Raw genomic sequence first — 27,919 nt, 5'->3', positions numbered from 1 at the left:
CTGATCAATGAGATGCAAATTATTCTGAAATGATGCAAATTTTTATGCAAATGTATGCAATTTGTAAATGGACCAATCCATTTAAACCCAGGTTTAAAGAGAACCAGAGATGAAGCACCCTCATGTATTTTACCTTATAAATCAGTGGGAACATGACAGTAAACACCTAATCTGCTCTTTGTTTCATTGTTCTCTGTTTAATCTGCCTGTTATCACCTCTGATAATAATCCCCGACTGAGCACTCAGTCTAGCTTTGCTACGGAAAGATTGTAGCTGAGTCTGTCTTCTCTGGTGTCTTTTCAAGCCCAAGCCTGCCCCCTTGTGGCTCTGCTATAATGATTCAGCTATAATTATTCCCTGTAAAGCCAGACTGAATGCTCAGTCCGGGATTCTTATCACAGCTGATAACAGACACTTTTAGCAGTGAGGATGAAACAGAGAGCAGGGTAGGTGTTTTCTCTAATGTTCTTACTGATATATATGGTAAAATACACAAGGGTGCTTCCTCTCTGGTTCCCTTTAAATTGATTGGTCCATTTTTAAGCTGCATATATTTGCATAAAAATTTGCATGAACTCAAGGAAAGGAAAAGAGTGTAAACATTGGGGGGGGGGGGGGGCATCAAAATTTTGCAGGTGAGTCCGATGATTTGTAGTTACATCCCTGAAGGATAGTGAAGATAATATATACCTTTCTTTCTTCAAACTGGAATAACAGCATGTAAATTATATGTAGACGGGAACTGGGCCAGTCTTGCACTTCTTGACGATTTTGTTTTGCTCTATTCGATTTGCATACATTTTTCAGGCGAGCCAAAATTATTATTAGCAGGGCCGGTTCTCTCATGAAGCAAGGTGAAACATTTGCATCAGGCGCAGAGATTACAGGGGCAGCATGTTTGTACTGTGTTTACACTAACAGCATGCAGGCAGAGTAGGAGGAGAAGAGAGTGAGCTGAAGAGGTCATCATTGGGGAAAAGCAGCTTGTTGTGCTGTGTGAGGAGTGTGACAGTGAGTGAGGAGGGGGGAGGCAGGAGAGCATCATTAGGGAAAAGCAGCTTGTTGTGCTGTGTGAGGAGTCTGACAGTGAGTGAGGAGGGGGAGGCAGGAGAGCAGCATTGGGGAAAAGCAGCTTGTTGTGCTGTGTGAGGAGTCTGACAGTGAGTGAGGAGGGGGGAGGCAGGAGAGCATCATTGGGGAAAAGCAGCTTGTTGTGCTGTGTGAGGAGTCTGACAGTGAGTGAGGAGGGGGGAGGTAGGAGAGCATCATTGGGGAAAAACAGCTTGTTGTGCTGTGTGAGGAGTCTGACAGTGAGTGAGGAGGGGGAGGCAGGAGAGCATCATTGGGGAAAAGCAGCTTGTTGTGCTGTGTGAGGAGTCTGACAGTGAGTGAGGAGGGGGGAGGCAGGAGAGCATCATTGGGGAAAAGCAGCTTGTTGTGCTGTGTGAGGAGTCCGACAGTGAGTGAGGAGGGGGGAGGCAGGAGAGCATCATTGGGGAAAAGCAGCTTGTTGTGCTGTGTGAGGAGTCTGACAGTGAGTGAGGAGGGGGAGGCAGGAGAGCATCATTGGGGAAAAGCAGCTTGTTGTGCTGTGTGAGGAGTCTGACAGTGAGTGAGGAGGGGGGAGGCAGGAGAGCAGCATTGGGGAAAAGCAGCTTGTTGTGCTGTGTGAGGAGTCTGACAGTGAGTGAGGAGGGGGGAGGCAGGAGAGCAGCATTGGGGAAAAGCAGCTTGTTGTGCTGTGTGAGGAGTCTGACAGTGAGTGAGGAGGGGAGGCAGGAGAGCAGCATTGGGGAAAAGCAGCTTGTTGTGCTGTGTGAGGAGTCTGGCAGTGAGTGAGAAGGGGGGAGGCAGGAGAGCAGCATTGGAGAAAAGCAGCTTGTTGTGCTGTGTGAGGAGTCTGACAGTGAGTGAGGAGGGGGGAGGCAGGAGAGCATCATTGGGGAAAAGCAGCTTGTTGTGCTGTGTGAGGAGTCTGACAGTGAGTGAGGAGGGGGGAGGCAGGAAAGCATCATTGGGGAAAAGCAGCTTGTGGTGCTGTGTGAGGAGTCTGACAGTGAGTAAGGAGGGGGAAGGTAGGAGAGCAGCATTGGGGAAAGCAGCTTGTTGTGCTGTGTGAGGAGTCTGACAGTGAGTGAGGAGAGGGAAGGTAGGAGAGCAGCACTGGGGAAAGCAGCTTGTTGCGCTGTGTGAGGAGTCTGACAGTGAGTGAGGAGGGGGGAGGTAGGAGAGCATCATTGGGGAAAAGCAGCTTGTTGTGCTGTGTGAGGAGTCTGACAGTGAGTGAGGAGGGGGGAGGTAGGAGAGCATCATTGGGGAAAAGCAGCTTGTTGTGCTGTGTGAGGAGTCTGACAGTGAGTGAGGAGGTGGGAGGCAGGAAAGCATCATTGGGGGAAAGCAGCTTGTTGTGCTGTGTGAGGAGTCTGACAGTGAGTAAGGAGGGGGAAGGTAGGAGAGCAGCATTGGGGAAAGCAGCTTGTTGTGCTGTGTGAGGAGCCTGACAGTGAGTGAGGAGGGGGGAGGTAGGAGAGCATCATTGGGGAAAAGCAGCTTGTTGTGCTGTGTGAGGAGTCTGACAGTGAGTGAGGAGGGTGGAGGCAGGAAAGCATCATTGGGGAAAAGCAGCTTGTGGTGCTGTGTGAGGAGTCTGACAGTGAGTGAGGAGGGGGGAGGCAGGAGAGCAGCATTGGGGAAAAGCAGCTCGTTGTGCTGTGTGAGGAGTCTGACAGTGAGTGAGGAGGGGGAAGGTAGGAGAGCAGCATTGGGGAAAGCAGCTTGTTGTGCTGTGTGAGGAGTCTGACAGTGAGTGAGGAGGGGGGAGGCAGGAGAGCATCATTGGGGAAAAGCAGCTTGTTGTGCTGTGTGAGGAGTCCGACAGTGAGTGAGGAGGGGGGAGGCAGGAGAGCATCATTGGGGAAAAGCAGCTTGTTGTGCTGTGTGAGGAGTCTGACAGTGAGTGAGGAGGGGGAGGCAGGAGAGCATCATTGGGGAAAAGCAGCTTGTTGTGCTGTGTGAGGAGTCTGACAGTGAGTGAGGAGGGGGGAGGCAGGAGAGCATCATTGGGGAAAAGCAGCTTGTTGTGCTGTGTGAGGAGTCCGACAGTGGGTGAGGAGGGGGGAGGCAGGAGAGCATCATTGGGGAAAAGCAGCTTGTTGTGCTGTGTGAGGAGTCTGACAGTGAGTGAGGAGGGGGAGGCAGGAGAGCATCATTGGGGAAAAGCAGCTTGTTGTGCTGTGTGAGGAGTCTGACAGTGAGTGAGGAGGGGGAGGCAGGAGAGCATCATTGGGGAAAAGCAGCTTGTTGTGCTGTGTGAGGAGTCTGACAGTGAGTGAGGAGGGGGGAGGCAGGAGAGCATCATTGGGGAAAAGCAGCTTGTTGTGCTGTGTGAGGAGTCTGACAGTGATTGAGGAGGGGGAGGCAGGAGAGCAGCATTGGGGAAAAGCAGCTTGTTGTGCTGTGTGAGGAGTGTGACAGTGAGTGAGGAGGGGGGAGGCAGGAGAGCAGCATTTGGGAAAAGCAGCTTGTTGTGCTGTGTGAGGAGTCTGACAGTGAGTGAGGAGGGGGAGGCAGGAGAGCAGCATTGGGGAAAAGCAGCTTGTTGTGCTGTGTGAGGAGTCTGACAGTGAGTGAGGAGGGGGGAGGCAGGAGAGCAGCATTGGGGAAAAGTAGCTTGTTGTGTTGTGTGAGGAGTCTGACAGTGAGTGAGAGGGGGGAGGCAGGAGATCATCATTGGGGGAAAGCAGCTTGTTGTGCTGTGTGAGGAGTCTGACAGCGAGTGAGGAGGGGGGAGGCAGGAAAGCATCATTGGGGAAAAGCAGCTTGTGGTGCTGTGTGAGGAGTCTGACAGTGAGTGAGGAGGGGGAGGCAGGAGAGCAGCATTGGGGAAAAGCAGCTTGTTGTGCTGTGTGAGGAGTCTGACAGTGAGTGAGGAGGGGGGAGGCAGGAGAGCAGCATTGGGGAAAAGCAGCTCGTTGTGCTGTGTGAGGAGTCTGACAGTGAGTAAGGAGGGGGAAGGTAGGAGAGCAGCATTGGGGAAAGCAGCTTGTTGTGCTGTGTGAGGAGTCTGACAGTGAGTGAGGAGGGGGGAGGTAGGAGAGCATCATTGGGGAAAAGCAGCTTGTTGTGCTGTGTGAGGAGTCTGACAGTGAGTGAGGAGGGGGGAGGTAGGAGAGCATCATTGGGGAAAAGCAGCTTGTTGTGCTGTGTGAGGAGTCTGACAGTGAGTGAGGAGGGGGGAGGCAGGAAAGCATCATTGGGGGAAAGCAGCTTGTTGTGCTGTGTGAGGAGTCTGACAGTGAGTAAGGAGGGGGAAGGTAGGAGAGCAGCATTGGGGAAAGCAGCTTGTTGTGCTGTGTGAGGAGCCTGACAGTAAGTGAGGAGGGGGGAGGTAGGAGAGCATCATTGGGGAAAAGCAGCTTGTTGTGCTGTGTGAGGAGTCTGACAGTGAGTGAGGAGGGGGGAGGCAGGAAAGCATCATTGGGGAAAAGCAGCTTGTGGTGCTGTGTGAGGAGTCTGACAGTGAGTGAGGAGGGGGGAGGCAGGAGAGCAGCATTGGAGAAAAGCAGCTTGTTGTGCTGTGTGAGGAGTCTGACAGTGAGTGAGGAGGGGGGAGGCAGGAGAGCAGCATTGGGGAGAAGCAGCTTGTTGTGCTTTGTGAGGAGTCTGACAGTGGGTGAGGAGGGGGGAGGCAGGAGAGCATCATTGGGGAAAAGCAGCTTGTTGTGCTGTGTGAGGAGTCTGACAGTGAGTGAGGAGGGGGAGGCAGGAGAGCATCATTGGGGAAAAGCAGCTTGTTGTGCTGTGTGAGGAGTCTGACAGTGAGTGAGGAGGGGGAAGGTAGGAGAGCATCATTGGGGAAAAGCAGCTTGTTGTGCTGTGTGAGGAGTCCGACAGTGAGTGAGGAGGGGGAGGCAGGAGAGCATCATTGGGGAAAAGCAGCTTGTTGTGCTGTGTGAGGAGTCTGACAGTGAGTGAGGAGGGGGAGGCAGGAGAGCAGCATTGGGGAAAAGCAGCTTGTTGTGCTGTGTGAGGAGTCTGACAGTGAGTGAGGAGGGGGGAGGCAGGAGAGCATCATTGGGGAAAAGCAGCTTGTTGTGCTGTGTGAGGAGTCCGACAGTGGGTGAGGAGGGGGGAGGCAGGAGAGCATCATTGGGGAAAAGCAGCTTGTTGTGCTGTGTGAGGAGTCTGACAGTGAGTGAGGAGGGGGAGGCAGGAGAGCATCATTGGGGAAAAGCAGCTTGTTGTGCTGTGTGAGGAGTCTGACAGTGAGTGAGGAGGGGGGAGGCAGGAGAGCATCATTGGGGAAAAGCAGCTTGTTGTGCTGTGTGAGGAGTCTGACAGTGAGTGAGGAGGGGGGAGGCAGGAGAGCATCATTGGGGAAAAGCAGCTTGTTGTGCTGTGTGAGGAGTGTGACAGTGAGTGAGGAGGGGGGAGGCAGGAGAGCAGCATTTGGGAAAAGCAGCTTGCTGTGCTGTGTGAGGAGTCTGACAGTGAGTGAGAGTGGGGAGGCAGGAGATCATCATTGGGGGAAAGCAGCTTGTTGTGCTGTGTGAGGAGTCTGACAGTGAGTGAGGAGAGGGGAGGCAGGAGAGCATCATTAGGGGAAAAGCAGCTTGTTGTGCTATGTGAGGAGCCTGACAGTGAGTGAGGAGGGGGGAGGCAGGAGAGCATCATTGGGGAAAAGCAGCTTGTTGTGCTGTGTGAGGAGTCTGACAGTGAGTGAGGAGGGGGGAGGCAGGAGAGCATCATTGGGGAAAAGCAGCTTGTTGTGCTGTGTGAGGAGTCTGACAGTGAGTGAGGAGGGGGGAGGCAGGAGAGCATCATTGGGGAAAAGCAGCTTGTTGTGCTGTGTGAGGAGTCTGACAGTGAGTGAGGAGGGGGGAGGCAGGAAAGCATCATTGGGGAAAAGCAGCTTGTGGTGCTGTGTGAGGAGTCTGACAGTGAGTGAGGAGGGGGGAGGCAGGAGAGCAGCATTGGGGAAAAGCAGCTCGTTGTGCTGTGTGAGGAGTCTGACAGTGAGTGAGGAGGGGGAAGGTAGGAGAGCAGCATTGGGGAAAGCAGCTTGTTGTGCTGTGTGAGGAGTCTGACAGTGAGTGAGGAGGGGGAAGGTAGGAGAGCAGTATTGGGGAAAAGCAGCTTGTTGTGCTGTGTGAGGAGTCTGACAGTGAGTGAGGAGGGGGGAGGCAGGAGAGCAGCATTGGGGAAAAGCAGCTTGTTGTGCTGTGTGAGGAGTCTGACAGTGAGTGAGGAGGGGGGAGGCAGGAGAGCAGCATTGGGGAAAAGCAGCTTGTTGTGCTGTGTGAGGAGTCTGACAGTGAGTGAGGAGGGGGGAGGCAGGAGAGCAGCATTGGGGAAAGCAGCTTGTTGTGCTGTGTGAGGAGTCTGACAGTGAGTGAGGAGGGGGGAGGCAGGAGAGCAGCAGTGTCCCATTTGACTTTCACAGCAGAAGGGAGGAGGTGGCACTGCTGTCCTGACTGAGAAGGAATGGAGGGGCTGAGGGTGAGCAGTTTGTCACAGACTCACAACCAGCCAGTGTGATATTGTGTTGAGCTGCAGCATGTCATGTGAGAACATTAGATGAAGCAGAGTAAATTGCTGGGTGCGGTGTGATCATTCCAGATCGGATGGGGGGGGGGGGGGGGGGGGGGACATATTCACAAGTTTGTCTCAGGCAGCAAAAAGTCTGGAACCAGCCCTGATTATTAGCATGTAATTGGGCAGGTCTAATGACAAGCTGTGCTGACTAATGCCCCCACCTCTTCTCCTGTTTCCTCGCAGGCTGCTCCATATTCGACAACTGCAAGACGTGTAACAATGGATCGTGGGGCGGAACGCTGGACGACTTCTACGTGAAGGGGAAGTACTGTACCGAGTGCCGCATCGGCTGGTATGGAGGAGACTGCATGAGTGAGTAACGTCATTCTATCTACCGCCAATATCAGAAGGCTGACATTTTTAGAGTGCATACACACATCCAATTTTAACTGGCCAATCACTAGCCAATGTTACCACCTACGTATAGTAGAGCTTACCTACATGATCTTTTGCCCCTTCCCCACATTGCATTGTGGGTAATGCATGGCACTTGCATTTCTACTCAAGTCTTTCTGATGCAGTAGTGATTTCCATTCATTATTAGCCTGGTACACACTTTCAATTATGATTGGCCAATCACTGACCAATTTTATAGCAAGCATGGGAAAATGGTGCCGGTACATATAGAAAGCACTTAAAGGGACTCCGAGCTCTGAATAAAAACAAAATACTCAGGCCCAGTGTCGCCGGGAGCCGCCGAGCAGCCAGGCCTGAGAGAAGAGCCGGATGGACGTCGTGGGACCTCCCGGCCTACGGTGGGCTGCAGAAATCCCGAGGTGAGTACCAATTTTGTTTTTATTCAGAGCTCAGAGTCCCTTTAAGTGCTTTCCATATGTACCGGCACCATTTTCCCATGCTTGCTATAAAATTGGTCAGTGATTGGCCAATCATAATTGAAAGTGTGTACTAGGCTAATAATGAATGGAAATCACAACTGTGAGTAATCCTGCTGCCCTATTAAAAGAGAGTCTGAAGCCATAAAAATACCTCTTGGCAAGTTATCTTAATCTTAAGCAACAAGATCATAGTTGATACTCCACATCCCAGCGGCAGAACAAGGTATTTATACCCCCAAATCCCGGGGGCAAAATTATCTGTTCGCTTCCTGGTAGTAGCAGAGCTTTGAGCAGTAGCTCTGCCTCCAGTCCAGTCAATCTTCGCCTCTTCCCGCCCCTCTCAGCGAAAGAAGACTGAGAGGGGCGGGGAGAAGCAGAGATTGCCAGAGATTGACTGGAACAGAGGCAGAGCTACTGCGCAAAGATCTGCTTCTACCAGGAAGCGAACAGATAATTTTGCCCCCGGGATTTGGGGGTATAAAGACATTATTCTGCCGCAGGAATGCGGCGTATCAGCTATGATCTTATTGCTGAAGAGGACTGGCCAGTAAAAAGAGGTATTTGTTTTTAGCTTCACACTCTCTTTAAGGAATACTTAAGTCTAAAAAACAAAATGATATTTACTCACCCGGGGCATCCCTCAGCCCCCTGAAGCTGTATGGTGCCCTCGCAGCCCCACTCCGATCGTCCTGTCCCCGCCGGCGGCTACTTCCGGGTTCGGCGACTGCCGCCGACAGGCTGGGAACGTGGGTGATTTTCCGCGTTCCCAGCCGCTATACCACCCTCTATGCTGCTATAGCGTATATGTTATGCGTTCCCAGCCGCTATACCACCCTCTATGCTGCTATAGCGTATATGTTATGCGTTCCCAGCCGCTATACCACCCTCTATGCTGCTATAGCGTATATGTTATGCGTTCCCAGCCGCTATACCACCCTCTATGCTGCTATAGCGTATATGTTATGCGTTCCCAGCCGCTATACCACCCTCTATGCTGCTATAGCGTATATGTTATGCGTTCCCAGCCGCTATACCACCCTCTATGCTGCTATAGCGTATATGTTATGCGTTCCCAGCCGCTATACCACCCTCTATGCTGCTATAGCGTATATGTTATGCGTTCCCAGCCGCTATACCACCCTCTATGCTGCTATAGCGTATATGTTATGCGTTCCCAGCCGCTATACCACCCTCTATGCTGCTATAGCGTATATGTTATGCGTTCCCAGCCGCTATACCACCCTCTATGCTGCTATAGCGTATATGTTATGCGTTCCCAGCCGCTATACCACCCTCTATGCTGCTATAGCGTATATGTTATGCGTTCCCAGCCGCTATACCACCCTCTATGCTGCTATAGCGTATATGTTATGCGTTCCCAGCCGCTATACCACCCTCTATGCTGCTATAGCGTATATGTTATGCGTTCCCAGCCGCTATACCACCCTCTATGCTGCTATAGCGTATATGTTATGCGTTCCCAGCCGCTATACCACCCTCTATGCTGCTATAGCGTATATGTTATGCGTTCCCAGCCGCTATACCACCCTCTATGCTGCTATAGCGTATATGTTATGCGTTCCCAGCCGCTATACCACCCTCTATGCTGCTATAGCGTATATGTTATGCGTTCCCAGCCGCTATACCACCCTCTATGCTGCTATAGCGTATATGTTATGCGTTCCCAGCCGCTATACCACCCTCTATGCTGCTATAGCGTATATGTTATGCGTTCCCAGCCGCTATACCACCCTCTATGCTGCTATAGCGTATATGTTATGCGTTCCCAGCCGCTATACCACCCTCTATGCTGCTATAGCGTATATGTTATGCGTTCCCAGCCGCTATACCACCCTCTATGCTGCTATAGCGTATATGTTATGCGTTCCCAGCCGCTATACCACCCTCTATGCTGCTATAGCGTATATGTTATGCGTTCCCAGCCGCTATACCACCCTCTATGCTGCTATAGCGTATATGTTATGCGTTCCCAGCCGCTATACCACCCTCTATGCTGCTATAGCGTATATGTTATGCGTTCCCAGCCGCTATACCACCCTCTATGCTGCTATAGCGTATATGTTATGCGTTCCCAGCCGCTATACCACCCTCTATGCTGCTATAGCGTATATGTTATGCGTTCCCAGCCGCTATACCACCCTCTATGCTGCTATAGCGTATATGTTATGCGTTCCCAGCCGCTATACCACCCTCTATGCTGCTATAGCGTATATGTTATGCGTTCCCAGCCGCTATACCACCCTCTATGCTGCTATAGCGTATATGTTATGCGTTCCCAGTCGCTATACCACCCTCTATGCTGCTATAGCGTATATGTTATGCGTTCCCAGCCGCTATACCACCCTCTATGCTGCTATAGCGTATATGTTATGCGTTCCCAGCCGCTATACCACCCTCTATGCTGCTATAGCGTATATGTTATGCGTTCCCAGCCGCTATACCACCCTCTATGCTGCTATAGCGTATATGTTATGCGTTCCCAGCCGCTATACCACCCTCTATGCTGCTATAGCGTATATGTTATGCGTTCCCAGCCGCTATACCACCCTCTATGCTGCTATAGCGTATATGTTATGCGTTCCCAGCCGCTATACCACCCTCTATGCTGCTATAGCGTATATGTTATGCGTTCCCAGCCGCTATACCACCCTCTATGCTGCTATAGCGTATATGTTATGCGTTCCCAGCCGCTATACCACCCTCTATGCTGCTATAGCGTATATGTTATGCGTTCCCAGCCGCTATACCACCCTCTATGCTGCTATAGCGTATATGTTATGCGTTCCCAGCCGCTATACCACCCTCTATGCTGCTATAGCGTATATGTTATGCGTTCCCAGCCGCTATACCACCCTCTATGCTGCTATAGCGTATATGTTATGCGTTCCCAGCCGCTATACCACCCTCTATGCTGCTATAGCGTATATGTTATGCGTTCCCAGCCGCTATACCACCCTCTATGCTGCTATAGCGTATATGTTATGCGTTCCCAGCCGCTATACCACCCTCTATGCTGCTATAGCGTATATGTTATGCGTTCCCAGCCGCTATACCACCCTCTATGCTGCTATAGCGTATATGTTATGCGTTCCCAGCCGCTATACCACCCTCTATGCTGCTATAGCGTATATGTTATGCGTTCCCAGCCGCTATACCACCCTCTATGCTGCTATAGCGTATATGTTATGCGTTCCCAGCCGCTATACCACCCTCTATGCTGCTATAGCGTATATGTTATGCGTTCCCAGCCGCTATACCACCCTCTATGCTGCTATAGCGTATATGTTATGCGTTCCCAGCCGCTATACCACCCTCTATGCTGCTATAGCGTATATGTTATGCGTTCCCAGCCGCTATACCACCCTCTATGCTGCTATAGCGTATATGTTATGCGTTCCCAGCCGCTATACCACCCTCTATGCTGCTATAGCGTATATGTTATGCGTTCCCAGCCGCTATACCACCCTCTATGCTGCTATAGCGTATAACATATACGCTATAGCAGCATAGAGGGTGATATAGCGTATTTTTTTAAAATGTAATGTATATTAGCTCCCTATATTGGGATAACACAACGTGGAAACATAACTCGGGCAGCCTGCATGAATAGAAATGGGACAGTCAGTGCGCTGCAATGCATTGTCATTTGTCAACAAAAGCTTAGCGTTGAGTCCTCCTGCTCCTTTTTGCACCTATGTTGCCCCTCTTTGAGGTTTTATGTTTACATCTGGACAGGAAAATGCATTAATTATCTACTGAACCTGTGAAAAAAAAAAGCTTTGTGTGCAACATCAAAAAGATTTCACTGCTTACTTTTTAAAAACTTTGCATTTCTCTGCTTATTTTTATTTATTTTTGTTGCTGTTGCTGATGGAAATCATTCTAGATGTTTATAAAGGCACAAAAATCTGCGGGTTGCCAAAAAATCCATAACAATCTGCATAACTGGAGGCGTGAGAATACAAAGAAGCTTTTAGGCCCACCTAGGTCAACATCTGCAAGGAGTTTGTATGTGCTTTCCGTGTCTGTGTGGGTTTCCTCCGGGCACTCTGCTTTCCACCCACATCCCAAAAACATACAGATAAGTTCATTGGCTTTCCCCTAAATTGCAATACCTCACAGAACTGTTTTCCCCTAAATTGGCCCTAGACTACACATACACTACACGATACATACATAGACACATGACTATGGTAGGTATTAGATTGTGAGCCCCTCTGAGGGGGACAGTCAGTGACAAGACAATATATACTCTGTACAGCGCTGCATACTATTTTGGCGCTATATAAATACTTAAATAAATAAATATATATATATATATATATATATCCACTCCAATTCCCCACCGGATTCGCCATGTGGCCACTAGAACAGTGAAACCAGTTGGGAAGAGTGCAGGCAACACTGAAGTAATACTATATGTAGTACTTCATGGGTTCAATTTATTGAGGGAACTGCTATATGAGTAATGCACATCACAAGGAATTTTATACAGTATAGCTACTGATATACCTGCAGTCAGAGGAGGAAGACCCATAGTGGCAGGATAGTGTAATGGTTAAGGGCTCTGCCTCTGACACAGATGACCTGGGTTTGAATCTCAGCTCTGCCTGTACAGTAAGCCTGCACCTATTCAGTAGGAGACCTTGGGCAAGACTCCCTAACACTGCTCCTGCCTATAGAGCGCGTCCTAGTGGCTGCAGCTCCGGGTCTTTGAGTCCGCCAGGAGAAAAGCGCGATATAAATGTTCTGTGTGTCCATGTGTCTTGTAACAAGAGGAATATGGAGGCTTCCATATTTATTTCCTTTAATACAATACCAGTTGCCTGGCAGTCCTGCTGGTCTATTAGGATGCAGTAGTGTCTGAATCACACCAGAAACATGCATGCAGCTAATCTTGTCAGATCTGACAATAATGTCAGAAACACCTGATCTGCTGCATGCTTGTTCAGGGGCTATGGCTAAAAGTATGAGAGGCAGAGGATCAGCAGGGCTGCCAGGCAACGAGTATTGTTTAAAAGGTAATAAATATGGCAGCGCCCATATCACTCTCACTTCAGCTGTCCTTTAATTCTCATAAACACGTCTGAGGTGATCGCTCTTTGTTGTCTTGGCTGAGAATCATGGCGCATCACTACATGGTGAACAGGTGCATTGTCTTGTTTATCGCTTGCTGTCCCTCTTCACACCCTCTAGTGACCAGGCTACTTTTTGCTAATTAGGCCACTGTAGCTTTAAGGCCTCGCTGCAGGGCCGTACAACTCAGCACACAAGTGATTACCTCCCCCCCTTTTCTGCCCACCAATAGAGATGGCCCGAACCGTTCGCCGGGCGAATCTCTCTGGGCCCTGTACTACTTCCGGCTCGCTATGACCCGGAGTAGTACGTCATGAGTGACGTCACGCTCATGCGCAGAGAGTACCCGGCAACAGGAGCGCGATCTAGGAAGCGCACTGCCGGGCCAGCGCAGGCGTCACGCTCATGCGCAGAGAGTACCCGGCAACAGGAGCGCGATCTAGGACGCGCACTGCCGGGCCAGCGTACTACTCCGGGTCATAGTACAGGTGTACTACTCCGGGTCATAGCAACCCGGAAGTAGTACAGGGCCCAGAGATGCTGAGATGTTCGGGAACCGTTCGCGACATCTCTACCCACCAATAGAGCTTTCTGTTGGTGGGCTCTGATCGCTCCCAGTATTGTTTATTTTTTTACAAATATTTTTTTTTTAATACATTTTTTAAAATTTCTTTCCTATCCCTCCCTTTCCCTGCTAGCCTATGACAGTGATTGGCTGTCATAGGCTTCAGCCTATGACAGCGAATCGCTCCTGTCTCCCCCAGGGGGCGGCCGTGTCACCAGTACAGTGCTGCCGTGGATCGCAGCACTGTACACAGTAAATAGACGGCGTCTACTGGGAGACTGATGGCAGAGCAGAGCTCCGTCAACCAAGCTGAGATGCGCGCGCGTCGGTGCGCGCAATCTCCGGCAAAGCACGCCCCAAGGACTGCATGCTAATTGGCGTTAGGCGGTCCTGGGCCCATCGGCATGAGTTGTCTACTAGTTATAGGGAATCTAAAGTGAAAATAAACTCATAATATAATGATTTGTATGTGTAGTAAAGCTAAGAAATAGCACATTAGTAGCACAGATATGAGTTTCCTATTGTTTCCAGTACAGGAAGAGTTAAGAAACTTCAGTTGTTATCTATGCAAAAGAGCCTCTCTGAGATCTGCGACTTTAGTCATCATGGACAGCATTGTCTTTTGAAGCACTTATCTCAACTGTCTCTCATTGTTTCTTCATTATGGTTTTTCTGCAGAGAAAAGTTCAAAGGGGACATTAGCCTGCTCTTTGAAATCATTTAAAATGCTGAGTGTATTGTGGAAACTGCAATTAGTGATGCTCGGATACCCCTTTTTATTATTCGAGTTTGGTCGAATTCGAATAGTAAATTATTCAAATTCAGTCGAATATTCGAGTCGAATAATTTTTACTATTCGATTCGACCTCGGACTTTGAGCTCACTATTCGAGTCGGTATTCGAGCTCATTATTCGAGCTGACTATTCGAATTGGCCTTAAATAGCTTCCAACACTTGTTTTGAGGGTGAATGATGCAAGAAACCTCTTTTTTTCCAAGTAACAACAGCAAGTGATTATGTGGGGATGTTCCTTTAAAAAAAAAAAAAAGGTGGAAAGAGAAGTTGTGTCCAGAATTTTGTTCAGTACTGTATATACTTCTTCTTCTTCTTCTTTTTTATCTTCTATATCTTCTTCTTCTTCTTCTATATCTTCTTCTTCTATATCTTCTTCTATATCTTCTTCTTCTTCTTCTATATTGTCTTCTTCTTCTTCTTCTTCTTCATCTTCTTCTTCTTCATCTTCTTCTTCTTCTTCATCTTCTTCTTCTTCATCTTCTTCTTCTTCATCTTCTTCATCTTCTTCTTCATCTTCTTCATCTTCATCTTCTTCTTCATCATCTTCTTCTTCTTCATCTTCTTCTTCTTCTTCATCTTCTTCTTCTTCTTCATCTTCTTCTTCTTCTTCATCTTCTTCATCTTCTTCATCTTCTTCATCTTCATCTTCTTCATCTTCTTCTTCTTCTTCTTCTTCATCTTCTTCATCTTCTTCATCATCATCTTCTTCTTCTTCTTCTTCTTCATCTTCTTCTTCTCCTTCTTCTTCTTCTTCTCCTTCTTCTTCTTCTTCTCCTTTTTCTATATCGTCTTCTTCTTCTTCACTTATTTCTCTTTTATATTTTTTTTTTAAAGAAATGCAGCTATTTTTGAGCGTAACAAATAGCTGGTGGCGCACGCATGTTGGAAGCGCCATTGTATGTGCTCCCTGGCAGTGGAAACACACAGACAGCAGGAGGTAAATTTAGCAGCAGGAGGAGGAGGATGAGTGTGTGGTAGCAGGCAGTCAATGAGGCAGGCAGCGTGACATAATAGCCCTGGTACCTAGCGGTGATACCAGGGCTGTAAATAAACACAGCAGGCAGGAGGTCCCAGACAGCGGTCGTGCAGCCCACATCGTGTCCAATACACAACTGGGACAACACAGTTTTCAATCCGGGCACCTCTGAAAAATTAAACCTTTTTTTTTTTTATGGTTTTTTGGTTTTGTTTGTAAAACAAATTACACAGATATATAGCTATTGTTTGACGTAATAGCTGGTGGCAGAGTGGCAGCAGAATGTAATTCTGTGTACCCTGGCAGTGGGAAACACAGACCGACAGCAGCAGCAGCAGGAGGAATGGAGGAGTAATGTGAGCAGCTATTGTTTGACGTAATAGCTGGTGGCAGAGTGGCAGCAGAATGTAATTCTGTGTACCCTGGCAGTGGGAAACACAGACCGACAGCAGCATCAGCAGGAGGAATGGAGGAGTAGTGTGAGTGTGGCAGCAGGTAGGCAGCGTGACATAATAGCCCTGGTATCTAGCGGTGATACCAGGGCTGTAAATAAACACAGCAGGCAGGAGGTCCCAGACAGCGGTCGTGCAGCCCACATCGTGTCCAATACACAACTGGGACAACACAGTTTTCAACCCGGGCACCTCTGAAAAATGAAACCTTTTTTTTTTTTTTTTTTAATGGTTTTGTAGTTTTGGTTTTACAACCAATTACACAGATATAGCTATTTTTTGACGTAATAGCTGGTGGCAGAGTGGCAGCAGAAGGTAAATCTGTGTACCCTGGCAGTGGGAAACACAGACAGACAGCAGCAGCAGCAGGAGGAATGGAGGAGTAATTATGTGAGCAGCTATTGTTTGACGTAATAGCTGGTGGCAGAGTGGCAGCAGAAGGTAATTCTGTGTACCCTGGCAGTGGGAAACACAGACAGACAGCAGCAGCAGGAGGAATGGAGGAGTAGTGTGAGTGTGGCAGCAGGCAGGCAGCGTGACATAATAGCCCTGGTACCTAGCAGTGATACCAGGGCTGTAAATAAACACAGCAGGCAGGAGGTCCCAGACAGCGGTCGTGCAGCCCACATCGTGTCCAATACACAACTGGGACAACACAGTTTTCAACCCGGGCACCTCTGAAAAATTAAACCTTTTTTTTGTTTTTTTTTTATGGTTTTGTAGTCTTGGTTTTACAACCAATTACACAGATATAGCTATTTTTTGACGTAATAGCTGGTGGCAGAGTGGCAGCAGAAGGTAAATCTGTGTACCCTGGCAGTGGGAAACACAGACAGACAGCAGCAGCAGCAGGAGGAATGGAGGAGTAATTATGTGAGCAGCTATTGTTTGACGTAATAGCTGGTGGCAGAGTGGCAGCAGAAGGTAATTCTGTGTACCCTGGCAGTGGGAAACACAGACAGACAGCAGAAGGGCAGTACACAGCAGCCCACTGTAGGTGTAAAATGTGTGGCTGCAGGCGACGTAATAGTCAAAGTGAACCAGGCTGGCTTAGTGAGCAGGAGCCAGGAGGTGGTAAAGGGTGGTAAGGCACATTAACGATGGTTCCGGCAGCCAGTTCATGTCCCCCTCTCGCCGACAACAGGGGCCAGGAACTCGCCTTCCACCCACGCCTGGTTCATCTTGAGAAACGTCAGTCTGTCCACAGACTTGTGAGACAGACGTGAGCGTTTCTCGGTGACCACACCACCAGCTGCACTGAAGCAGCGCTCGGACAGCACGCTGGAAGGGGGGCAGGACAGCACTTCCAGGGCGTACTGCGCCAGCTCGCTCCAGATCTCCAGGCGCTTGACCCAATACTCCATGGGATCAACAGGGGCATCGCTGTCAAGCCCGCTGTAGGACCCCATGTAGTCAGCCACCATACGGGTCAGGCGCTGGCTGTGACCGGAGGAGGATGCTGCTGCATGCACCTCCTCTCTAGTCACTGCTGCCGGAGCCTCTACAGTCCTGTAGAGCTCGTGGCTGAGAGACAGCAGGTCTGTGGGGCGCTTTCTGCTGGATGCAGGCACCTGCTGCTGCCTCTGTGCTGGCTGTACAGTGGGGGTGGAAGGCTGGGGGAAGGCTTCCTCCAAGCGCTCAACAAGGGCCTGCTGCAAGCTCCTTATTTGTTGCTCTGGGTCTCCTCCTGCAGGCGGCAGGAACTGGCTCAACTTCCCCTTGAGGCGTGGGTTCAACATCATGCTGATCCAGATCTCCTCCCTCTGCTTCATCTGGATCACTCTGGGGTCCCTGCGCAGGCACGCCAGCATGTGCGCTGCCATTGGGAAGAGGCGGGCCACGTGTGCTGGCACATCGATGGCAGTGCTGCTGTCCTCATCCTCCTCCTCTGCCGCCTCATCCTCTCTCCACCCCCGCACCAACTCAGCTGCGCTGTGCTGATCCCCCTCATCAGCAGCAAGGTCAGGGACCTCCACCAAGTCCTCCTCCTCCTCCCCCTCAGAGGTGGACTGTGCAGCTGCATGACGCTCCTGCTGGTCCAAGGCTGCCGCTCCCTGTTCCAGCAAAGCATCGAGGGCCCTGTTCAGCAGACAAACCAGGGGCACCCACTCGCAGACCATAGCATGGTCCCTGCTCACCATGTTAGTGGCCTGCAGAAAGGGAGCCAGCACTAAGCACACCTGCTGCATGTGCCTCCAGTCATCATCGGGGACGATGGACGGGATGTTGCTGGTCTTGTCCCTTCTCTGAGCGGCGGAAACAGTGGCCAGGGCAAGGTACTGGTTGACAGCGTGCTTCTGTTCAACCAGACGCTCCAACATCGCCAGGGTGGAGTTCCAGCGAGTCGGAACGTCAAGGATCAGCCGATGGCGTGGCAGTTCCAGCTCCTTTTGCACGTCTTCCAGGCTCGCACAGGCTGCAGCCGAGCGCCGGAAGTGACGCACAACGTTCCTTGCCGTTTCCAGCAGTTCGCCCATCCCCTGGTAGGTGCGCAAGAACTTCTGCACCACCAGGTTCAGCACGTGGGCAAGACAGGGGATGTGGGTCAGGTTTCCCCTGTCTATTGCGGCAACCAGATTGGCCCCATTGTCGGCCACCACCTCTCCGACTCTGAGGCCTCTGGGGGTCAGCCAAATCCTCTCCTGCTCCTGGAGTTTGGCCAACACATGGGTTGCCGTCAGCTTGGTCTTCCCAAGGCTGACCAAGTGCAGCAGCGCTTGGCAGTGGCGGGCCTTCACGCTGCTGCTGAGGCGGGGGGTTTGGCCAGGTGTGCCAGAGGATGGCAGAGGATCGGAGGAACCTGCTGCAGTTCCCCTGACCCTGCGGGGTGGCACCACCCACTGTGTTGCTGCTGCTGCTGTGCCCGCTGCTGCTCTCCCATCCTCACCCCCTTCCACCAAGCTGACCCAGTGGACAGTGAAGGACAGGTAGCGGCCTGTCCCGAAGCGGCTGCTCCAGGAGTCCATGGTGACGTGGACCCTTTCACCAACCGCGTGCTCCAGCCCTCGCTCCACATTGGCCATCACAAAGCGGTGCAGTGCAGGAATGGCCTTGCGGGCGAAGAAGTGTCTGCTGGGGAGCTGCCAGTCTGGGGCTGCACAAGCAAGCAGCGCACGCATGTCGCTCCCCTCCTGCACGTGCGTGTACGGCAGGAGTTGGGAGCACATGGCCCGTGCCAGCAAGCCGTTCAGCTGCCGCACGCGACGGCTGCTGGGAGGCAGAGCCCTAACCACCCCCTGGAAGGACTCGCTCAAAAGACTCTGGCGTGGCCTTTTGCTGGCACGGGAATCAGCAGACACAGCAGAGGAGGCCACTGAGGACTGGCTGCCAGAACAGGCCTCAGTGTCGGCGGCAGGAGTTGCAGAGGGGGGAGGAGCAGTGCGTTTCCGCACTCCTGCTGGTGCTGCTGGAGGAGCAGGAGGGCGGGTGGCTGCTGTTGCTGCTGCTGCTGAAGGCTGTGCAGTGATGGGTGTGGTGCCACTGCCAGCACCAGAAGCCTTCAGCCTCTGGAACTCCTCATGCTGGTGGAAATGTTTCGCAGCAAGGTGGTTGATGAGCGAGCTGGTGCTGAACTTTAAGGGGTCTGCACTTCTGCTCAACTTCCGCTGACAGTGGTTGCAAGTGGCGTACTTGCTGTACACTGTGGGCATGGTGAAAAATCGCCAGATTGGTGACAAAAACAACCCCCTACGGCATGGAACCGCTGCTGCCTGTCTCCCTGTGGTGGCTGGGGGGGGGGGGGGGGGCTTGGGTGCGGCTGGTGGTGGTACTGGCAGATGCTGCTGCTGCTGAGCCTGAGACACCAGCAGGCTGTGGGACCTGCCTACTGCTGCCAATGCTTGCAATGATGCGCCTCCTTGCAAGGCCCACAAGCGCATCCTCCTCCTCCTCCTCAGAGCTGCTGATGACGACATCCCCTGGAGCTGGTGGCACCCAGTCTCTGTCTGTCACCGTGTCATCATCATCCTCCCCCTCCTGAAACATGTCCTGCTGGGATGATGACCCCCCAAACTCCTCTCCTGATGCATGGATGGGCTGCTTGACTGTCGCCACAGTCTTGCTGTCCAATCCCTCCTCCCCCAAAGTGCCCATCAGCATCTCCTCCTCAAAATCGCCAACAACAGCAGACAATACCCTGATGGTGCCTGGGGTAAAAAGACTGCTGAGTGACAGGTCGGCGACTGACGGTGAACTGGCCTCCTCCCCAGGCCCTGCTGGGCGGCTGCTGCGAACAGGGGTGGTGGTGGTGGTGGTGAGGGTGGAGGCCTCGGATGCAGAGCTGATGGCGGGCTGCTCATCCTCCGTCATCAGTTGCACCACAGTGTCTGCATCCTTTTCCTCAATGGGACGTTTCCGACCCGGCTGGAGGAAAATCGGAGCAGGTGCTACACGCTGCTGCTGCTGTGTCTCTGCAGCGTGAGTTGCAGATGCTCCTGCTGGGTGGCGCCCAAGGCGTCCACGGCCAGTGGCTATAGGAGGAATGTTAGCCACTGACGCTGCTGCTGCGGAACTGTGCATGGTGGCGCGGCCGTGCCCGCGGCTTGCCACAATGCTGCTCCCTCTCCTTCTGATTCCCTTGCTGCCCTTCCCCTTGCCCAAACCGCGCTGGCTGCCACTTCCAGACATCTTCGATGTTTTGGGCGTAAACACAAAAGTTTTTTAAAAAGGGCGGGTGAAAAGTGGGGTACTTTAATGGAGTGGGTTGGTGGGCGAGGTGACTGAGTGAGTGTCTAGTACAGTAAGTAAGTAGTAACAGTCAGGAAGTACAACTAGCAGTTACAATAATCAGTAGTAATCACAAGGAAATAGAGTGTGTGTACACTACAGACAGTGAGTGCACGCACGCGCAAACACGCGCAGGAGCTAGCCTATGAACAGTGACTGAGTGAGTGTCCCTAGTACAGTAAGTAAGTAGTAACAGTCAGGAAGTACAACTAGCAGTTACAATAATCAGTAGTAATCAGAAGGAAATAGAGTGTGTGTACACAGACAGTGAGTGCACGCACACGCAGGAGCTACCCTATGAACAGTGACAGTGAGTGTCCTAGTACAGTTACAGTATATAACTACAATACAAAATACAATCAATCAGTAGTAAAGGACAGCAGAAATACTGGTATAGATGAGAAATAAACAGAGGACAGGAGGACAGCTGCCCACACAGGCAGGCCCTGAGGCCTAAAGCTGTAAGCCTGCAGCAGCTGTCTCTCTCTATGTAACACAAAAGCTACTAACTAAAATACAATGTCTTTCTAACTAACAACAATATAGGTGTATATAGGAGGTGTATGTGAGCAAAAACGCTAGGTGATTGACCACAATAGAGCTCTTGCTAAGCCAAAGCACAAAGGAGCAGATCTCTCTCTGTGCAAAGTCAGGCAAGGACGGAGAAACGTAACATGGCGGCCGCTATTTATAGGGTAGGGGCTGGCCAGGGTCCCCCTCTGTGATTGGCTGCCATCAGAGGGCCTAGGAGCCCTCTGATTGGCTCTAAGGACATCAATCTGGGCTATGACGCTATTCGAGCTCGGTATTCAAGCTCGAATAGCGCTGTTAGCTCGAATAGCGCGAATAGTGAATGGGCTATTCGAGTTCACTCGAATAGCCCATTCGAATAGCTCCAGCTATTCGGAGCTCGAATACCGAGCTCGAATAGCTGAAAAAGAGCTCGAATATTCGAGCTACTCGAATATTCGAGCTCTGCTGAGCACCACTGACTGCAATTATTAGGGAATGATGCAATGTTATAAGAAAAAAAAAATAGCTATATACCTGAAAATAAAAATGACACTATTTTCTTTGCTACTAATGTTCTAGTATTTATCCGTACTACACAACCAAGTCGTTATATCATACGGTTTTTTTTTTCGCTTCAGTGTCACTTTAAATTGCTCCCGAATTGCACTGTCGGGCGGCAGACAGGACGCTGTACTGCTTGGCAAATCGCAGTTCAGCCGCCCGTTTGAAAGGTGCCTTATACATAACCATGGGAGTGTCGACAACATGTCTTCTGCTTCTGTAGTTTGGTGCTGGAAGGTGTCCCCCCTTCTTTAACCCCTCAATGTCTGGATTCATGTAGCGAGTACGGTGGGACACACACAAGGGTGCAGCAAGTGGTGAATTATACACAGTACCGTATATTCCAGCGTAGTATAAGATGATCCCCCCAACTTTTCTAGGTAAAATATAGGGTTTGGGATATACTCGCCGACGTATAAGACTTTCCCTCTTCCAACGCACACCATCAAAAATTAAAAAAACATCATATACTGGTGCCATGTATGCACAGATACCAGTGCTGTACTGTATGTGGTCCCCAGTATATAACAGCATATAGGCAACTGACTGGTTGGATTGGTCAGCTCTCCCTGTCTCCCTGTTTATCAGAGTGGTATGGAAGAATAGATCGCACTGTGCCCATAAAGCACGCCTCTTTCACACCTGTGGCCCCGCCCTTGTATCCTATTTACCTCCTCTGCCTCTCAGATCTCACACATGTGCGCCTGCGCCGCTTCACTACAGTCCTCAGCAGTGAGATCTGAGAGGCGGTAACAGGATAGGATCTCACACATGTGCGCCTGCGCCGCTTCACTACAGTCCTCAGCAGCGAGATCTGAGAGGCGGTAACAGGATAGGGCGTATCACCCGGCATCAATGACACCCGGCGTATAAGACGACCCATGACTTTTCAGAAGATTTTCACGGGTTAAGAAGTAGTCTTATACGGCAGAATATACAGTATTATATGTCGCTGGAGTCCCCCCTCCGTGGATAGCCGGTCTCGCCGCACGCTCACATTCCTACAGCCTGCTAATTAGTCTCCTCCACCATCCTGGCCAGGCAGAAGGATTTTATAATTGCCAGGCAGCGTAACCACTAATTAGGCCTGATAAGGTTTCTGGCCGCCCTCTGCGCTCTCCCCAGGCAGCGCGCCCGCCTCTGCCCGTCTGCGAGCGTTGGCAAGTCTCCGGGTGTGAAGTGTGATGAGGTGTCAGCTTCCGTCGCACACAGGAAAAGCGCAAGCTTCAAACCACTCAGCTACATTTTTTTTAAATGTAAGCAACAGCATAATAACTTTTAAAGAAAAACATCTCATTGTTACAGCTGATACAACGCCTGCAATAAATCTGCAGTGTCTACTTCCTGCTTTCATGGAAGCAGACAGAGGGTTAACATCCTGTGTTTAGAAATCACAGCTGCTCTGCCGTGGCAGAGGAGATTCCTGAGCTGACACAGCTGAGAGATCAAATTATAGTGGTGATTAGTCACAGATGAGGGGGATTAGACAGGCTAAACCAGGCATGGGCAAACCTGGCCCTCCAGCTGTTGAGGAACTACAAGTCCCACAATGCATTGCTGGAGTCTGACAGCCACAGTCATGACTCATAAAGGCAAATGCATTTTGGGATTTGTAGTTCCTTAACAGCTGGAGGGCCGAGTTTGCCCATGCCTGGGCTAAACCCTCTAAATACATACAGGGTGCATTTCTCTATTTTTTTTCTTGTGACCTGTGCAAAAGTTCAGGTCCACTTTAACCATCTTAGCGGTATGGACGAGCTCAGCTCGTCCATCACCGCCAGAGGGTGCCGCTCAGGCCCTGCTGGGCCGATTTTAGTGAAATAAAAAGCAGCACACGCAGCCGGCACTTTGCCAGCCGCGTGTGCTGCCTGATCGCCGCCGCTCTACGGCGATCCGCCGCGAGCAGCGGCGAAAGAGGGTCCCCCCAGCCGCCTGAGCCCAGCGTAGCCGGAACAAAAAGTTCCGGCCAGCGCTAAGGGCTGGATCGGAGGCGGCTGACGTCAGGACATCGGCTGACGTCCATGACGTCACTCCGCTCATCGCTATGGCGACGATGTAAGCAAAACAAGGAAGGCCGCTCATTGCGGCCTTCCTTGTTTATTCTGGGCGCCGGAGGCGATCGGAAGAACGCCTCCGGAGCGCCCTCTAGTGGGCTTTCATGCAGCCAACTTTCAGTTGGCTGCATGAAATAGTTTTTTTTTAATTTAAAAAAAACCCTCCCGCAGCCACCCTGGCGATCTTAATAGAACGCCAGGGTGGTTAATTTACGATATTGTGTGTATTTTATACCAAATGTGTTTATGAACAAGAAAAAGGCCTGGAATCCACCATGATAAATGATTGGAGGACGCAGTTGAATTGGGTTTTCCCCCTCTTGTTTATGATCTGATGAAGAGCTAGCGGTACTTCTGCTTGAATGGAATAGAATTGCGCTGACTTGTCTCAGCGCCACACGAGTCATTCTGACATTTTACGTTTAGGCAGAATGAGCTTTCCATTCTAAGCTGAACCGAATAACGTGTGCCTGAAATTGCACGGGCGCTTCTATGGAAATGTGTTCATTTGAGCCAGCAGTACTGTTCTGGAGGATTCGCCGCAGTACAGACTGCTAAGCGACACGCCAGTAATTGCGTACATTTACATGCCCCGCCGCGTGACAGGGGCACAGGGCACCGCGACTGGTCCTGACTTTAGGAGATACCAGAGGCGATCCTGGGACAGCAGAGGGGCCGGGGAGGACGGCATGGAAGCCCCAGGGAAGTATAAATTACTCTAGGAACAGTGTATGGTCTCAGGTTCACTTTAACCATTTATGCCGCCTGGACATGATCCTCACGTCCAGGCGGCTGCTGTGCTGCCTCTGGGTTCTGCACGCTTCCGCGTGCCCCCGTGCAGCCCCCTGAGTCCTAGGGATCAATCAATGGGAACATGGTTCCCGTTAATTGATCCAAGTCCCCAGCAGAAAAACCAATGGCTTCTCATCAGAGGCCGCAGTCTTTCTGAAAAAAAAAAAAAATAAGTTTCCGTCCTCTATATGCTTCCGGGAAGCTAGGAGGACTGGAAAAAAAAATCACCGTGGCCATCTTGTGGCCAAATAGCAAACTACATCTACATACATTTTTCAGTACAATAAATACATTATTACATTTAAAATTGACTGTTTATTTCCCACACCAAAAATTACTCAAATAACATTTTTAATGAGAAAAAAAAATTACAATAAAAAAACAAAAAAATAAAACAAACAGTTACTTAAGGGTCTGAACTTTTTAAATATGCATGTGAAGAGTGTATATTACGACCATTTTTTTAAATTATAAGCTTGTAAATAGTGATGAACGCAAAACTGAAAAAAAGCACCTTTAGGCTGCTTTCACAGTAAGACATTACAGGCACACGTTAGAGCAGCCTGTAACGCAGCCCAACTCACAGTAATGAAAAATCAATGGGCTGTTCACAGCGCCCACATTGTGTTACAGTGTAACGCTGCACGTTCTATGAAGGTGCAGGATGCTGTGCGTTATACGCGGTTTTAGCCGCGTTAGACTGTTTGCACATGCTCAGTAATGTGTGATTTTTTTTTTATTATTTTCGTGCAGGAGAGGAGGAGGGGAGAGTCCGCTATTGTGGCCAGCCACATGGCTAATTAATATGCACTGCAGTGTTTACTTCCTGGAGCGGCCGCTTATTGGCTGGCGGGACCACGTGATGCGGAGTGTTCCGATCACGTGGTCTCCACAGTCTTTTGCCGCATGCACCGTTTTCGTCCGATAGCATGCATCAAATAGTACGCATTATGGACGCATCAAGAGACACATAACGCGGCTCTATATACCGTCCAACTTCAAAGCTCACATGCGTTTCGTTAGGGGCACGTTATGCGACTTTAACGTCACATCTAATGCAACGTCTTCGTGGGAAAGAGCCCTTAATTCCAAATAAAATATTGGCGCCATACATTGTGATAGGGACAAAATTTAAATGGTGTAATAACCGAGAGAAATGGGAAAATAAAATACAAAGGTTTTAATTATGGTATCATGGAATATTTTATAGCTATAATGGCCGAAAACTGAGAAATAATAATTTGTTTCCATTTTTTTTCTTTTTCTGTCAAAATGCATTTAGAAAAAATAATTCTTAGCAAAATGTACAGCCCAAAGAAAGCCTAATTAGTGTCGGAAAAAAACAAGATATAGATCAATTCATTGTGATAAGTAGTGAAAAAGTTATTAGCGAATAAATGAGAGGTGAAAATTGCTCCGTTGCATAAGGTGAAAAATCTCCGCGGGCTGAAATGAACTGAAATGACACTGAAGCGAAAAAAATGTATGATATAACGAATTGGTTGTGTAGTACGGATAATTACTAGAAGATTAGTAGCAAAGAAAATATTCTCATATTTTTATTTTCAGTTATATAGTGTTTTTTTTTTTTTTTTATAACATTGGCTCATTCTCTAATATTTGCAGTTTACACACTACTCAGCATTCTAAATGATTTTACAGAGCAGTCTTGTGAACTATTGTCCTGTTCTCTGGAGAGAAAAAGAAAATACTGTGACTGACAGTTGAGATAATAAGCTTCTGAAGACAGAGCTCTCTACGACTTTGAAAGTGGTGGAGCTCAATGGCTCTTTTGCATAGATAACCACTGGAGTTTCTACTCTTCCTGTACTGGAAACAATATTAGACTTATGTCTCTGCTCCTAATGTTTTATTTCTTAGCTGTACTACACATACCTAAATATGCGCATGGGTGAACGAATATATGCGTACATTCCACCTTCCAATGCAGAATTGTATACGTATAGAAGTCAATCATATTTCTGCGCATGCGCAATGATCTGTATAGATGCAGTTACCGCATGCACTAATGTTCTATTAATTATCCGTATTACACAAACAATTCATTATATCATGAGGTTTTTTTCGTTTCCGTGTCACTATAATGCATTAGGGCAAACATTTAATTTTGAGCGTAAACCCACTTTAATAACTGCCTTTTTCTAACTGTCCAAAACGTGAGGATATTTTGGGACTTGCTTCAATCAGCTGTATATCTGTACGGCGTACGGCGCTCTCTGACAGACAGAAGCCGTCTCAAACAATGCCAATAATTCGCCGTTTCCCCGCAGGGACAGAAATCAGAATAACACAAAAAAAGGACTTCTAAAATATGAAGCATCAGCTCTTTGTGCGAAGCATCCACAAACAGATGTAGCTTTCTGTATAACGTGTTCCCTGGAAACAGTGCGGAGAGACACAGTAAACAGCGCGGATTCCACCGGGGCCCATCCAGGAATTCGCCTCTTAAGCATATTTTGGGATTTTTCTGTTATTTATAGTAAACCTTTTGTGAACTGTTCCATTAACCTCTCCTTTCTCGTCCCCGAGGGATGAAGCAAGAAGCCAATCAGGAGGCCTCGCCTCCATCCCTCTCTGTAGTGGTACCCGTTCCCATGGCAACTGCCGGAAAAAAATCCCCCTGATGACAGCAGCTTTTCCATTTAATGAGCAGCGGGCGATAAGAGTACCGTGGCGAAGAGACCCTTTAACCATCCGCCTGCCAGAAAGACTGAGTGTCACTCACAGGGAGGGACGTCACACTAGGCAACACTGCACAGCTTACACCGAGCGGCTTATATATAGTGTGTATAACACACACTGACACTTGCACACACCCATACATACACACACTGACACTCACACACAACCATACATACACAGACACATACGCTGACACACACAGAAACACACAACACACTCTCTCTTACACACAAACATGCCTTATCCTAAAAAACCCCTTCCTGACGCCCAACCCTAAAGCCCCCCTTCCTGACGCCTAACCCTAAAAACCCCCCTTCCTGACGCCTAACCCTAAACCCCCCCTTCTTGACGCCCAACCCTAAAGCCCCCCCTTCCTGACGCCTAACCCTAAAAAAACCCCTTCCTGACGCCTAACCCTAAACCCCCCTTCCTGACACCTAACCCTAAAACCCTCCTTCCTGACACCTAACCCTAAACCCCCCCTTCCTGACGCTTAACCCTAACACGCCCTTCCTGACGCCTAAACCTAAAACCCCACTTCCTAACGCCTAACCCTAAAAACTCCCCTTCCTGACGCCTAACCCTAAAACCCCCCTTCCTGACACCTAACCCTAAAACCCCCTTCCTGACGCCTAACCCTAGAACCCTCCTTCCTGACGCCTAACCCTAAAAACCCCCCTTCCTGACGCCTAACCCTAAAACCCCCTTTCTTGACACCCAACCCTAAAGCCCCCCTTTCTGAAGCCTAACCCTAAAACCCCCTTCCTGACGCCTAACCCTAAAACCCTCCTTCCTGACACCTAACCCTAAAACCCTCCTTCCTGACACGTAACCCTAAAACCCCCCTTCCTGACGCCTAACCCTAACACCCCCTTCCTGACGCCTAAACCTAAAACCCCACTTCCTAACGCCTCACCCTAAGACCACCCTTCCTGACACCTAACCCTAAAACACCACTTCCTAACGCCTAACCCCCTTTCCTGACCCTAACCCTAAAACCCCCTTCCTGACGCCTAACCCTAAAACCCCCCACCCTGACCCCGAACCCTAAAACACCCCTTCCTGAGTCTGACACCTAATCATAAAACTCCCCTTCCTGAACCCTAACCCTAAACCCCCCTTCCTAATGCCTACCCTAACCTCCCTTCCTGATGACTAATGCTAAAACCCCCCTTCCTGACACCTAGCCCTAAGACCCCCCTTCCTGATACCTAACCCTAAGTCCCCCCTTCCTGACACCTAACCCTAAAACCCT

The 27,919-nt window shown here is 49.9% G+C and overlaps 1 protein-coding gene across 1 annotated transcript in view; it reads left to right on the top strand.

The window, feature by feature from the left end:
- PAMR1 (peptidase domain containing associated with muscle regeneration 1) overlaps positions 1 to 27,919 on the top strand; it is a 129,098-nt gene that overhangs the window by 21,586 nt on the left and 79,593 nt on the right. Inside the window, 1 exon segment of the mRNA XM_068260519.1 lies at positions 6,779 to 6,907. Within this exon segment, the coding sequence (XP_068116620.1) occupies positions 6,779 to 6,907 (129 nt within the window).

The sequence above is a fragment of the Hyperolius riggenbachi genome, chromosome 11 (genome assembly GCF_040937935.1).
Source record: "Hyperolius riggenbachi isolate aHypRig1 chromosome 11, aHypRig1.pri, whole genome shotgun sequence".
NCBI classification, from domain to species: Eukaryota; Metazoa; Chordata; class Amphibia; order Anura; family Hyperoliidae; genus Hyperolius; species Hyperolius riggenbachi.
This window is presented reverse-complemented; position numbering and strand designations above follow the sequence as displayed.